This window comes from Candoia aspera, chromosome 2 (assembly GCF_035149785.1).
Source record: "Candoia aspera isolate rCanAsp1 chromosome 2, rCanAsp1.hap2, whole genome shotgun sequence".
NCBI classification, from domain to species: domain Eukaryota; kingdom Metazoa; phylum Chordata; class Lepidosauria; order Squamata; family Boidae; genus Candoia; species Candoia aspera.
In genome coordinates, this window is record NC_086154.1 from 208,895,817 (window position 1) to 208,911,707 (window position 15,891).

General features: G+C 40.1%; 1 protein-coding gene across 1 annotated transcript in view; it reads left to right on the forward strand.

Moving 5' to 3' along the window:
- Window positions 1-10,798, forward strand: part of FBN2 (fibrillin 2) — a 147,609-nt gene extending 136,811 nt beyond the window's left edge. Inside the window, exons 60-65 of the mRNA XM_063295264.1 lie at window positions 213-329; window positions 1,340-1,468; window positions 3,917-4,036; window positions 6,172-6,403; window positions 8,738-8,903; window positions 9,905-10,798. Of these exons, the coding sequence (XP_063151334.1) occupies window positions 213-329; window positions 1,340-1,468; window positions 3,917-4,036; window positions 6,172-6,403; window positions 8,738-8,903; window positions 9,905-10,270 (1,130 nt within the window). The 3' untranslated portion in view covers window positions 10,271-10,798. The remainder of the gene's footprint in view (window positions 1-212; window positions 330-1,339; window positions 1,469-3,916; window positions 4,037-6,171; window positions 6,404-8,737; window positions 8,904-9,904) is intronic.
- Window positions 10,799-15,891: the final 5,093 nt, after the last annotated feature.

The following is a 15,891-nucleotide window of genomic DNA, read 5'->3' on the forward strand; positions in this document are numbered from 1 at the left end:
GATTCTGCATGCACTTTTATAAGGGATGATATTTACACTGTGACACTCATTGCGTTCAATCAAAACATAGGAAAATATGAAAGAGAGCCCTTTGGCTAATTTGCTGCACTTAAAAGCAGTTTTGATTCTCTAACAATGTTAATTATTAAGACTAAATAATCATGTTGCCTTCATTTTGAAAGAAATAAATACCTTATTTTTTTCACTCCTAGATCTTGATGAATGTCAAACTAAACAGCATAACTGTCAATTCCTTTGCGCCAATACCCTTGGGGGATTCACATGTAAATGTCCACCTGGTTTCACACAACATCATACAGCCTGTATAGGTAAGATAAGTTTTGGGGTTTTTTTGTTTTCATAAAAAACATGTGACACCTATCAGATTCCCCTAGCAACAGAGCTACTAATAAACTTCTCTGAGTTCAGATTAATAAGATTTAATAAGCAAAAGATTGAAATGAGATAATAAAACTTCCAGTAGCTTTGCTTTCAAATCTGGAAATATAGATAGTTCAAAGCTGTAAAATTCTGACTTTCTTCCTCCTGTGCTTCTAGTATAACAGGAAGAATACAGATTTTGTCTGAAAAGGCAGGCCTTCCTGCACCTGAGTTTCATTTACATAATGGTTACTAATAACAATAAAAGGTAAAGGTTTCCCTTGACGTAAAGTCCAGTCGAATCCGACTCTAGGGGGCGGTGCTCATCTCCATTTCTAAGCCTTAGAGCCGGCGTTGTCATAGACACTTCCGGGTCATGTGGCCAGCATGACGACTCGGAACGCCGTTACCTTCCCGCCGAAGCAGTACCTATTGATCTACTCACATTTGCATGTTTTCGAACTGCTAGGTGAGCAGGAGCTGGGACTAGCAACGGGAGCTCACCCCGTCGCGCGGATTCAAACCGCCGACCTTCCGATCGACAGCTCAGCGGTTTAACCCGCAGCACCACCGCGTCCCTCTTACTAATAACAATAACAGTGTACAAATCCTCTAGTACAACATTTGAACTTTGTAGGTTTAGAAACAGTTTGTGCTATAAACTAAGACAGTTGTTATCCGAGTATTACGTATCCCTCACATGGAGGGAAATTTTGAAACATTCTCAAAGAGAAGTCATAATTTTCCAATATTGTTTGGATCTGATAGCAAGCAATAAGTACAAATAATTTCTATTATATATTATAACTACTTTAAAAGCCATGATAATATTCAAGATTGATATCAAGTCTTTGTGATACCGACAATATCCATTATGAATATAGTTGTGCAAAAATTCAAACATAGCATTATTTTTCTTTTGGTATCCGATTTATAAAAATGAAATGCCGTTTTGCAGATAACAATGAATGTGGATCACAGCCTTCACTTTGTGGATCAAAAGGAATCTGTCAAAATACTCCTGGAAGTTTTGCCTGTGAATGTCAGAGAGGTTTCTCTCTAGATTCAACTGGATTAAACTGTGAAGGTAAAGTTAAGTTACTTACAGAGGAAGCATTTCTGGAAATTGCCAGGTCATTACTTACTAACAATATTTATGTGTGTCAGGCTTATATCATAATTTCATGTGATCATTGGCATCTTTATTATTCACTGCAACTCTTTTTAACTCTTAATGTAATTGGAAACATATCATTTATGTTGTGCCAGAGCTCCTGAAATATAGATTGGAGGATGAGTTTGAATTTTTGATTTGTGCCATCAAGTTGTTTTCAACTCCTAGGGACCACATAGATTTTCTCCATGATGGTCTATCCCTAACCTGTTCTTTCAAGTCTCCCAATGGTGCACTCATTGCCATGGTAACTGAGTCCATCCAACCTTACTTCTGGTTGTCCTCTTCTCTTTCCTTCCACCTTTCCCAGCATTAGACCCTTTTCCAGAGAGCTGGGTCTTTGCATAATGTGATTTTGAATTAGAAGAGGGCAAATTAGAATTATCTGTCCCATCTTGAATACAGTATATTAAAAACTACCACAAATTTTCTCATTCAGCACCAGATTCAGGCATTCTCCCAAGACAGGATACAATAGTAGAATACTTTGTGCATCCAATTATTCAAGGACCCATATACATTGAAGAACATATCTGGATTTCAGTTTATCTTGCTCATGTTATGTTCTTAGAAAAAAAATGTTTCTGGACCCTATAAAATCCTGACAGATATAGCAGTGGAACATAAGATATATATTGGTCTATTCTTAGACCACAATTGCTGTATCTAGTTATGATTACAATATTTTAAGAAAAATACTTCGAATTGGTCAGTTTTCTGAAAAATAGAATGGGCAAATACCATCAAAGATAGTATCCTTCTGGACCGGTTGCAGGGTTATAGGATACATAGTGTTATGGTGGTTCTCTTCCTTTCTCTGAAGTCAACTCCAGCTAGTGTTGGTTGGAGAGATCAAGCCCAAAGCCCCTGATTTTCAGAGTGACTCAGAGAGTCATGCTCTCTCTCCTGTTCAACATTTACATGAGACCACTAGGGGATGTCATCTGTTGTGAATGGCACTCAACTGTACCTGTCAACTTGTGGCTGATCAAGTGATGCTGTTGAGGTCTTATCCCTGTGCCTAAAGCAAATGTGTAGATAGGGAGGAATAGGTTTAAGCTCAACCCTAGCAAGACCAAGTGGCTGTGGGTATTTGAGGCCTGAGTTGGGTGGCACTGCCTTGCTTGGGACAGTGCACAATCTGGGGGTCTTCCTTAACTGTCAACTCAAGGAGCAGGAGTCAGTTGTGGCCAGGAAGGCCCTTTGCATAGAAACAGTTTGTGCACTCATTGTGCCCATTCCTGGATCAAGAGGCCTTCCACATGGTTACTCACACCTTGATCACCTCATGGTTTGAGTATTGCAATGGTCTGTACATGGGGCTGCCCTTAAATGCTACTTGCAAACCACACTGGTGCAGAAGTTAGCAACATAAGCAGCAATGAGCAAGCCTCATTATGGCCACGTAGTACCATTACATGAGTTTCACTGGTTGCCAGTTGGCTTCCAGGTACGATTCAAAGGGCTGGTCATTACCTATAAAGTCCTACATGGCATAGTGCCTAATTATCTGAAGGACATCTGTCTCCCATAATGTCTGCCCATTCTGAGCATTCCAACCGGGTTGGCTTACTTCAGGTCCTCTCAATTAAGCAATGTCATTTAATGGGACCCTTCTCTGTCACAACTCCTGTCCTTTGGAACATGGCTCCCACCTTGCCCCATCTTTAAGTGTGCTTTAAAAACCTGACTTTTCCTACAGGCCTTGGGTTAGTAGATGGATGAGTTCTGAGCATCGTGAGGAACATTTTTCCCTGAATGGATGCTGTTTTGATTGCTGTGTTTGTGTTTTACTGTTGTTTTGATTTCGTAAAGCCTTCCAGAGTCACTTGGAATGGGATGGCCTACAAATTCAATAAATAAACAAACGATAGGGAGGAAATAAAGGAGTGTGTCTGAAATGTAAAAAATATTTAATAAATCTTCTGTCCTTTTCACTTACCTGAGTCTTGTCCTCTTCCTTTTCTCGACAGCCAGCAAGCAAACTGAACTTTCTAGCTAATCATGTGCAGCTGTTACTCCCTTCCTAGAGAGAAGAGCTGCTTCTCATAACTACTATTAATTGAATAGCAAAGGGTAGGGCTGTCTCCTGGTCTTTGATTCCTTCCTATCCTTAAGTGGGGGATGAAAAAAACTGAAGCTCTACCTTCCCTGGCTTGTAATAGTTGCAGAGGATTTTTACAGCTTGAATCTACTTTCCTGCTAATAAAAAATTTAATACAATCCTATGCATATTAACTCAAAAGCTCATTGAGTGACATGGAATTGTTCTTCTATACAGTATATAGATACCAAATTTAGTAGATTATTTGCTATTTCATTCTTTTCTCTTTTTCTTTACTGTAATATCTTTATTTATAGATGTGGATGAGTGTGAAGGAAATCATAGATGTCAACATGGCTGCCAAAATATTCTTGGTGGCTATAGATGCAGCTGCCCACAAGGATATATCCAGCATTACCAGTGGAATCAGTGTATTGGTAAGAAACTCATTACATAGAGAGTTCCAGAATTAATGATGTAAGGTGGAAAAGAAAAATGGTGTGCAGAAACCTGGAATTACTTTATTTTGTATCACTTGTTCCTTCATGGGATGTGCCATGAAGAAATTAACTGTTGGTGACAAGATGGACACTTTCACAAAGTTTTCTTGGGAACCTGAGCAGCATGTTTTACCATTGCTTTCTTCTGCAATGCCTAAATAATACTATACTACAGATAGTCCTCGCTTAGCAACCACAATTGGGACTGGCAACTGTCATGAGTAAGGATGGCGAGCAGGGGGCTCCCACCCAGACTGTCAAGCGCATGCGTAGCACTGAGGAACTGTTCAGCCATTCAAAGAGACACAGATCGGGACCGCCTTAACCTTTGGGGTTTATATGGCTGGGTTTTTCCCACGCTTCCTCAGTTTGTTAGGATTCTTGTTAAGTACTACTAATACATATTAGAGACCAAGTCATTGTCTCAGTGTGTTTCCTGGTAATCAGGACAGCAACTCCATCACTAAGAGCCACAGTCACTAAGCAAAACATAACGTGACCACAACAGACGTATGACATCACTTTCCATTTGGTCGTTAGTGAGTCACCACAGTTGTTAAGCAAGACATCACGTGACCATGAATTCCAATTTTACTGTCGCCTTCTCCATTGATTCTGCTTGTCACAAGCCAGTTGTAAAGCACACAAATGGCAATCACATGAGCATGGGACATCGTGGCAGTCATAAATGCCCGCCAGTTGAAAAGTGCCCAAATGTTGATTGCATTACCGTGGGAATGCTGCGTGAGTCATAAATGTGAGGATTGGTCGTAAAGTTACTTTTTCAGCGCAGTCGTAACTTCAAACAGTTGGTAAATGAGGCAGTCAGTAAGCAAGGACTACCTGTAATTCTAAAAATAGTACTCTGTAACAAGCATGATCATATAGTCCAAAATTGCAGCAGGCCCAAGGACTGGCCTTGGCACAAGAAGGAAAAAGCTGGACTTGCACAGAATAATCAGATTTTGAGCCAGGAAACAGTGTTTGCCTCTACTTGAATAGTTGCATCAGGTGAAGCACACACCTTTAGCTTCCACTCTCTAGTCAAATAATAGCACTTTCTTCCCCCTTTGGTTGATTTTTGTGATGATAGCAAAACCTCTCCGTGTTGCTTAGGTGTTATGGCCTCAGTGGCAGAATTCTGCCCCAAGACACTATTGCATAAAGGGGTGCAATACTATCTTTCTCTTCAAAGCAATAGTAATGCACTACATTTGCCTTCCAGCTGGGGATATTTACACTTTATCCTTTCCAGTATGAAATCTTGTGTGTCATTTTTAGAGAGAAGAAACGTATTACAGAACACCACACACGCACACATTATAGTGCTGACAAACAACAAATAAACTTTCATTTATCCATGTCCTATCTTAGAGTGAAGAACTATGCTGAGACGGTATCTTGGTCTCTAGTGTTTACTGAACTACTCTAGTAGACAGAAAATCCTGCCAAACTGAAAGACAGTGTGGGAAACCCACACAGATAAACCCAAAACTCAAGACAGTTCTGCTCTGAGTTTCTTTGAAGGAAAGTTCAAAGCCTCTAAACTGTGCATGCATTTTTTCCCCTGAATAGGGCCCCCCTCCTGCTCACCTTCAGTACTCATGACAATCCATCATATTTCAGGATTCAGTAAAATTCTGAAATAGATCATAATCCTAGGATTCTGTGCTGGGAGAGAAGAGGATCCTCTGGAAATGGGAATAATAACTACAAGTTATATAATGAAGCATCCATTAAAGCAGTAGAAATCATTTCAGAACAATATGTAGAACTACTGTGTGTTCAGAAGGACACTTGTAGCCTGCCAAGTGATATATTTGTGCTGGAGAGAGAGAAAAAACGCTCAGTTGCCCCATGGCATTGCTAGGTGTTATACCAATCCTACTATTAAAATGAAATATATTTAGTCTATTATTCTGGGTTCTTTAAAATAACCCCACTTCTCTATGCCAGTCTTAAAAAGAAAACCAGGAATGTTTATGAGCATTAGGAATTAGTCATTGTTTTGGCAAGTTCTCCCTTGATAAAATCTGTATACTTAAAAAAGAATGTTATCAATTGCTCAACAGATGAAAATGAATGCTCAAATCCTAGTATTTGTGGCTCAGCTTCATGCTACAACACTCTTGGAAGCTACAAATGTGGGTGTCCCTCTGGATTCTCTTACGATCAGCTCACAAGCGCATGCCATGATGTCAATGAATGCTCCTCTAGTAAAAATCCCTGCAATTACGGCTGTTCCAATACTGAAGGTGGATACCTTTGTGGCTGCCCTCCGGGATATTACAGAGCAGGGCAAGGGTGAGTAGTTGACTGTGACAGATACATGACAGCCTCTTTTACAAAACTGGGAGTGACCAACATATTTTAACATGAAGCAATTTCTACTGTCTTGGAAGAGTCAAATCACAATTAATTAATAAATACTAGTTTTCTCCCAGCGGAATAACCTTTGTGATTTCATACTATGCTTTCATGAGTGTAGAATGTTTAAGACAGCCTTGAAACAGTCAGTACGGAGAAACTGTGGGGGGTTTTTTTGTTGTAATCTATTCCTCCACAAAAAAGGAATGTATCTGTAACATCAGTCCAGCTCAAGTCCAACTCAGTGCTGATTATCATCAGGTTTCTTTTTAAGCAATGCTACCAGCCAGTTACTGACTCACTGTTCTCCCTTATCAAGCTTGCACGGAATGCATGCTATTCCAGCAAATTTTAAGTTTTTCTAAGCCAAATCGTGTATCTTTTGCTTAAACATAAAATTTCTTTATTTATGAAACTGAATAATATGGCAGCTGTACTGCTTCCTTTACAACTGTGCAGAATCTCCAATGTACAAATGCAGATGGGATGAAAATTAAATACCGTGGACTGAGTCCAGGGTAAGACCTCCATTGACAGAATAGCTCTTTACAGCAGGAGCATATTTGATCATTAGAGCTTTTCTGCTGCCTAAATTAGGGAAGAGATGATACTCTTATTTCCTGTGGTACCCTGTGTCTTCTCTCCACCATTGTTCCACCAGTTGAACCATTCTGAATTTGGCGTGGTCTCATTGGTGGAATAAAATTCCATCTCTTCATGTCTTTATAACCACACAGAATACTTTCTGTTCTACAGGTAGTCCTCGGGTTATGACCACTTGTTCAGCGACCATTCAAAGTTATGACGGCACTGAATGAGGGGGACTTATAAACAGTCCTCAAAGTTGTGGCCATCACAGGGTCCCCACAGTGCTTGGCAACCAGCTCGCAATTTCAACAGTTGCAGTATCCCACTTGATCACCATTTGTGACCTTCCCTGCTGGCTTTCCACAAGCAAAGTCAGTGGGGAAGCCGTCACAAGTTGCTCCTGCAAGTCGCTCCTGGTCCCACCGCTTTTTCTCCCAAGGAGCCCCTGGGCAGCATGGGGATCTTGAACTCCGTAGTGCCTGCCAGTGGCACCTGCCTGCACTCTGTAGCACCCGTCTGCCCACCCATAGCTCTCCCCTGCCAGCCTGGAACATAGCATTAGCACCTCTTCCCATGTCATGGTCACATGAGGTCCTCCTTTAAAAACCCGCGTAGTCCTTGCTTAACGACAGCAACGGGGGCTGCAGGGATTGCCATCGCTAAGCAAAGTGGTCATGTGGCATCGTGCTTTATGATTGCATCGCTTAGCGATGGAAATTCTGGTCCCAACCGCTGTCATAACCCAAGGAGTACCCATACAGGTTACAGAGACTGGTGCTATAAAAACAGTCAAATCCAGTATTGCTGTAGAAGGCATTGAGAATAGCCTTGAAGGACAGGAGGAGGAACCACTACCAAGGCAATGATCAGACAAGCACAGCTTAAGTCCATTCCAAGAAACTAATTTGAGAAAATCTCTCAGGCCTTTCCCTAGTTCACATATGATAAGGGAGAAGGGAAGTGCATTCAGACTTGCAAGATTCGGTTCCTATAGTTCATCCAATAAAAGTAGTTTGAGACCTGTATCACACTGGTTTCTTAGTCTGGTCTACCTTAGAGTGCTGGTATCTACAGATCTGATGGATCTGGATATCAAATACCGGAAGTATACTCAGTTATTTCCTTTTCTCAAGAACTGCTTTATCTCCTTTAAAAATCACAGTGAATGCAGCATCATAAATCCTAAATTTAGTCATTTTGCAAATAATATTAAAATATATCATATTTAATTCAATTTACATTACTACACACACACACACACACACACACACACTGCGTGTGTGTGTGTGTGTGTATACACATACACATACATACACAATATATATCAGTGGCTTGCCACTCTGCAGAAAGAAATGGAAGTTTATTCCTTTGTCTTGCAAACTTTTGTTCTATTTGTGTTAGTACCACTGCTTTTTATTTTTTTTAATATGGAATATACTAAAAAGTTTAGAAAGGAATACATCCCTCCCTGAAACTTAGTTACTGACAAAGGTGAAAAGTAACTTTTTTAAAAACAGAGAGAAGGAAATACATAATTAAAGCATGGAATTTGTTTACACAAAATGATTATAACTTGGGTTTCCATCTGATGCATAACCAATCATGAATTTCTCTTATGACCTACAATATGGCAACAAAAAGTGTTCTTTCTTCAGGTGTTAATACGATTACGTTATTCAACAGACACTGTGTCTCAGGTATGGGGTTCAGTAAAGGCCAGTATCTACCAATGGATCAAGGTGAAGAGAATGCTTTGTCTCCAGAAGCATGTTATGAGTGTAAAATTAATGGATACTCTCAAAAAGACAGCAGGAAGAAAAGAAGCCTCAATCAATCTGAGCCTGCAGAGGTAAGCAAAAACTACATAGCTGATTTGCACTTGCTGTTCCAAAACCAGATCTAAGAAATGTTATCCACTGAATTTGTCAGAATTGGGGCTTTGAAAAGAAACTACTAATAATCTTGCATTATTAGCATCAAGAACAATATCCTTTTGTCCACCGTATTCTGTCAATAGCAATTTCTTACATGAGTTTGCATAGAACAAATTAGTCACTATAATTGCAATGAAATTTCAGTGCATAATGGAATGGATCTTGCATGCAATGGACCAAATGTTTGCTACAGTTTATGTAATTTGCCTAATTGTGATTATGCAAATGATGTCTTAATATGTGTAATGACCTCGTTATGCATATACAATGAGGTCATTATACAAATGATTGTAAAATGAGATTTTGTGCCATTTGATTACCCAAATGATGTAAACCTCCATGACAATATGATTTCCAATTTACTGGATATTTGTGGATCACACACACTCTCCCCACAATTGTTTTATTAAAATGAAAGAACAGTGAACTGAGACTTTCTCATCAGGGGTAGGAATTACTCCATGCTGACCTTGCTCTAGATAAACTGACTTCATCACCCATGAACATTGCTCCTACTGGCCAACAAAACAGGAAATCAAGTCTATCCGAAGAGCTGTGTGTGGGGAAGGCTGCTTTGCTGATACGATAAAAGTATAGTGATCTGTATTTCTTAGGCCCTATGCAAATTCTGTATTTTCCTATTGAACAAATCATCCAGTAAATTAGCAGAGCACAAAAGATGGTATTTACACTTATTTCTGGGAGAATAGCAGATGTCTGCTTGCCTTTAAAAATGCCTTGAAACGCAGCTTCTGGGCCTGAGCTCTTGGTAACATTCTAGACCAAGTAGCAGGGAAGCAGCAATGATGGGAAATTAGATTAATAAATAATCCATGGTAAAAAAAAAAAAGCCTAAACAGAAATCATGAGGTTTGCCTATGCCTTTTGCCCTCACCTTTTATTTCTGGTTTAATAGATCAGTTTGGAAAGTTTGGACATTGATCTTCCATTGAAGATGAGGTTCAGCGTATCTGGCCTTGGCAATAAAGAGCATATATTAGATCTCATGCCCGCAATACAACCCCTCACAAATCACAACCGCTACCTTATCTCCTTTGGTAATCATAACAGCACCTTCCGGATACATCTGAAAGACGGGCTCAGTTATCTTCAAGTTGCTAAGAAAAAAGCCATGGCTGGTATTTACACACTGGAAATAGTTAGCATTCCTCTGTACAAAAAGGAAGAGCTGAAGAAATTGGAAGAAAGCCATGAGGACAACTACCTCCTAGGACAACTTGGAGAAGCTCTTAAAATGAGACTTTGGATTGAACTCTACTAAAACCTTCCTTCCTCACCCCCATCGTGAAGGATTTCCTTCCCTTCACATATCATATCATACTTTGGTCTTGAAAGCTTTAAAGGGGTCAGTGACTTACTTTTTCAAAAGACCAAAAATTGCAAAAAATGATGGCCTCTGCATCCTTCCATCCTGACCAAGACTGCAGAATAGACCTCAACTTTTCTGTGGCCCAAGCTTTGATTATAATGCCAACAATCATGGTTACTATATTGTCTATATAACCTCAATTTTAACTACACTTTAAAAAAAGAAAGAAAATGTGGTGCTTAAAAGATCATATATGGCACTAAATGGCACAAAATGTGAGCTACTTTTTTCCTATAAGCAGTCTAGCATATTGGGTATTTTGCTGTAGTTCCTAAATTAAAAATAGAGATTTTATTTATTTTTAATGCAGTAATATATGGAGAAATTAACAATCTGTGTTAAAAAGAAAAAGAAAACACTTGTTTTTCTTTGCGATCTTATGAATTTGAACTATTACATGTATTAGGTATTTTAGGGGGGGGGAAAGAACAGAAACTAATAGATTGAAAAAGTTTCCTCTCAGTATTGTGCCTGTTGTCCATAAAACATAAAAAACAAATGTCAATATGTCACATGATCGAATGAGCACGGTAATACACTTCCTGAGAACTTTCTTTTTCCTAAGCAAGATATTTAAGTTATGCCTTATCTTAAATAACCATGATCAGAATTTCAACTTTAAACTTGGTGCTGATGCTCCACACACACTAGATTTTCTATCAAAGAAGACTAGTCATGGAAATGATGCGCAACCACTGTAACAAAATACCTGGATTGCTTGTGATATCCTTAGTATCGCAGGCCAACCCGTACTGTATTTCCTTCAGGTAACCTCGCTGTATCACACAAACCTCAGTCACTACAACAAAAGGTGCTCAACGTACTTGCATTACTGTAGGCAGCTGATTACAAATCACATAGTCTTAGAAGCGAACGCTTGATGTTTCATTCTAAGTGGTGCTGGCTTGGATTCATCCTGAAATAAACAGGACTGAGCTACTGCAGAATTGCCATTTGTGTACACGATTCATGCTGCATGGGAAAAATGCATATTGGAAAATAAGAATGTTCATTAATGCTGTAGTTATACACAATATGTCTCCTTTTATCATAGCCTATTTTATAAGAGTTACCTTTGTACAATGAGTTGGCATTTAGTTTACTTAGCATTTTTTATTGTTTTTTAATGTGCCATTTAATAAGTAAGTGTATGTCACCATGGTGCTATAAATGACAGCTGGTACTCGTTACAGGTCATACATTAAAAAAAAAAACCTCACATGTGAACCAACACAAAGCACATTCCATGTCTGCTTTTCCTTTTTTTTTTTTTTTTTCAATTAACCTGTGCTGATCAAAAATTAGCAAGAAGTTATGCTCACTGTTTTGGTTCATATTCTGTATTTTCTGTGTATTTTCTTTTATGAAAAGGAAAAAACCTTGTAAATTACATTTTGAGAAGAAGCAATATTATTTTGTTGGTTTTTGTACTAACACAGCATCACTTTCCCTGAAATAAAACTTATTTTCTGGTAGCTGCGTTCTTTTGTTTTGATATGGGGTTTGGTCAACCTTGTAAGATTAGGAGTGAACGATGGCGAGAGGATGTTTTTTCTCTCGTGTTCAATTTCGCAGAACCTTCATGGGACTACCATTGTTTCCTGATTGAAATTGTAGCACTTTCCTGAGACACAACTGAAAAAGGTTACTGTGAAAAATCGGGCAGGTGGAAAGTATGAGAAAGGGCTCAATTTGCACACTGTGTGTCAAAGTATACTGGGAAACTGAATGATGTCTTGGTAATCCTTAACAGACTGTGTTAAGTGGTGCCCCTAAATTAATCACCAATGATGTCCAGTCCATGCAGACCAAAAGGGAATCGTAATTTCCAGGCCCCAAGACCCATCTGCCCCTGCAGAGCACTGAGGAAAAAGCAGGAGCAGGGCTGAGAAAGGGAGGCTTCCTGCCTGGGTTGAGTCTCAACATGCCTTGGCCCCAGCAGTCAGTGTCATGACAGCTCTGATCTCCCATGAGCCCATACACACACACAGAGAGAGTGGCGTTGAGGATTCCCACCCCGCGGGGGCTTCTCAGTAGCTGCCCTGACAACTTGATTTTTGAGAAGACCTTAAAAACAGGTTTTTATTCTGAGTCCACTCAAGTGCTGGTGGTCTCCTTACAACTCTTCTGTTTTTATTGCATGGGATAGGAAACTGCCTAGAGTCCTGTGGGAAATAGGCAATATATAAATGACTATTTCTGGCAAAGCATTGTTAGACAATTCATAAAGCTTCTGCTAACACTTGGCCAGCAGAATCACAGGGAGAAGGATATGAGTCATCTGGACCGAACGTTCATTGTTTTAAAAATGGCGATAAGGGATTGAGGCTAGCACAGCAGCAGCCATCACTGGGTCCTCGTTCCTGCTTCCCCCTGGACAAAAACATCCTCTATCTTCTCCTGGAGGAGGAAGAAAGACACCAGGCTTCAAGGTCAGCAATCCTCTTACACTGGTGATCTCAGCTTGGCAAATATTTCCTTAGTTATTATTAACAGATTCAATGAGCTGTTAGTGATTAACACTTCCAATTTATGTACCATATTTAAAGGTAAAATTGCTACAGGCTGTTCATTATGAGGGGCCAAAGTATACCAATTCATAGAAATCAGTGCTGGAGATTCTAAGCTATGCTTTTTGAATATCTGATTTTTTTTTTAAAGAGCTTCTAGTTTTGTTGTTTGGAACAGAATATGATCAAAGATACTCTGGTCATGGGTGTTTACAGGATCTTGCTGCTTTTGTCAAAATGACAAAGTAGTGTGGCACTGTTGTGCTGTGAGCGCCCCCTTTCATAGGTGCATGCAATATCACGCCACACAAAAATGGGGTGTGTGCTTGTGTCAAAAGCATGATGCAGCCTCCATCTTTCTGCTCCTGCATACCCCCCACCTCCCAGATGCTGGCTCTGATAGTAGCCCACGAATAACAAGTTGGAGACAGATAAATTGACAGGCGATTTCCCAGAGGGGGGTTTATAAGGAACAGTGCAGATGAGCTGATCATCAGGAAGTAAAGCAACATAAGGAATCAATCACTAGTCCTTTCCATAGATCAGAATGAGACAAGGCAAACGATAATCTCTTAATTCCTGGGCTTTACTTCCTCAACCAACTCTTCTGACTTGAGGCCTGATTGCAAGGATCACTCTAATTTGGGGGAAACTTTAGTATCGCTCCTCTCTCTCCTTCCCCAATATGGCATTTTTAGCTAGATGTTAAAAGTTTTTTCCCCCTTTTGGTGCAGCTACTCTGGCAAATAAGATTGGAATTGGAATTTTGTAGAGGCCAGGAACCAGACTGGCAGGGTTCAGACCATCTGCTCCATTCCAAGTAAATTAAAATTTAGTCAGAATGACCCTACTTTTGAAAATTAATCCCAGATTTCAACCACACCCGTTGTGCACCTCTGCTGGAACTCTTATACCTGTTCCTGTTGCACTAAGCCTGAATGTGTGCATTTGCACATGAAAGTGTAGCAGATTGACTATACTTTCCAGTATCTGCAGCACTTCAAGGCCCATAATTCCCACAAATTATCATGCTAGCTAGAAATAATGGGAAATACAGGCCAACCTATATGGTTGTCAACTTGTACACAGTAATGTGCAGAATCAGGTTCTACTTCATTCTTCCATTCTTCAAAGACTGCTCAAGTAGTTGGCTGTACTTGGCCCTACCTTTATTCAAATGTGTGCCTCCTTTGCTTCTGAAAGCAGTACAAGGTAGGTTGAAAAATGCCGGCTTTGGGATTTAAGGGCCAATGTCATCAACATCTTCCCCCAAAGCCTGGAGAAACATCCACTGCAAAGGATGTTCTTGAAAGTTCTGTTCCAGGAGAATGGTTGCGCTATTTGGATCAAGAGCTTTTTTCAATGACCCTTCTCCCCGGCTCTTAATCTAGTGACACTGGCAGAAGCTACTCTTCCATGTTCTCAGATGTTTTGCATCATGAGTGTGTATGCATGGTGTGCCTCCATCATAAAATGATAAGACTATTTTAGTTCCGATTGTAGCTCTTGGTTTGTTAAACATGCATATGGGTTTGGTAAGGGCCTCTGAAACAAAAAACCTTTGCATTAGAAACCGAGGTTTGGGGAAATCATCACACATTAAACATCTGCATTGCAATGCATGTTTTGTTGAAAGCACAATCTTGCCAGGTCTGTAGAATTAACAAATTCAATGCTAGGAAGAGATTTTCCTGAATGTTGTACAGGTAATGCTGGAACTAAAAGAACAGTTTCGACTGGATGACTTCGTTTGCTGAAAACCTTATCCAGGTTATAATCCAAAAGGGTAGTAGTTGAACATAGAGGTTTGTTGCATTGATGTATTGAGGTTTTATTCAGTGCGTGGCAGATACAAAATATGCCAAGTGTAACAGTCTTTTGGGTCAGGTACAGTCCATAGTTTGATACTAAAACAGAATTCTCAATAATGTATCATCAACAACTTATCTTTCCCACCATGCTCCAAAAGCAGAATTTGTAGGATTTCATTCTGGCCACAAGGTGGCCACTTCCACCTGACAACCGATGTGCTCAGTCTCTTTTCCCACTTGACATATCTGGTTCCATTCAAACTCCTACACTTGAATCGACAGGAATGGAGAGGCCAGCTAAACTGCTTCTAGCAACCTTGCTGGAAGGGAAAACAAATTGGACGGAGAAGAAAAGGACTTTTCCTATCATTTTCCAGAAATATTCTCAGTGCTAACTGCAATAAATTGACAATAAAACAATATTGCATATTCAAAAAATTGGCAAGCTTGTACAGTCCAGAGAGCAAGTTCATACCTGCTCCTTTTTCCTGCAGGAAAGTAAATGCAATGGAAGGCTAAGTTGTGGGCCTAAATTCCAATCCGACATAAACCTCAATTCTTCCAAAGGTCTTGAACAAGACATAGGAGTCCAGCCATCATATCACAATTTCTGCCATACTGTCTTCCTCTCCTTTCTTATCCTAAAACAAAATAGAAGAGGAGGACTACCAGCGTCTTTCGCCCAATTACTCACTCTGGTAACAGTAGTGTGGTTATCCAGCCAACTCTGCAGCCCCATACCTCACATACGTCACAAACAAACCAACCAGCCCTGCAGTGATTGCAGGCATGCTACTCAGCAAAGGACCTCCAGGTTGCTGTGAATGCCATCATTTGGGGCCAGATGCGCTGTCTGGGAAATGAAGATGCCGATGTATGTTGAAGGTTCAAATCCAATGGCACTGATGTTTTAGTACCTCATGATCCATCTGCCGCAAGGTATCAGTATGGGTAGTAAGATAAAGTACACACAGAGCAAATCCCTATCAGTCTGCCTGCTCTTTGTCTAAGAGGTGGCTAATGTGAGGTTACTTCCTCCTGCCTTTTCTCCTCAGGCACACGGGCATGGAATGTAGCTAGTTCGGTGCTAGGCTCCTTATAATGCATTTTCCGCTGGAGTTTAAAACCTGCTTCACTAATTATTGGTGAGAGTAAGATTCCCACCCTGTGGAATGCTCACATGTACACACAA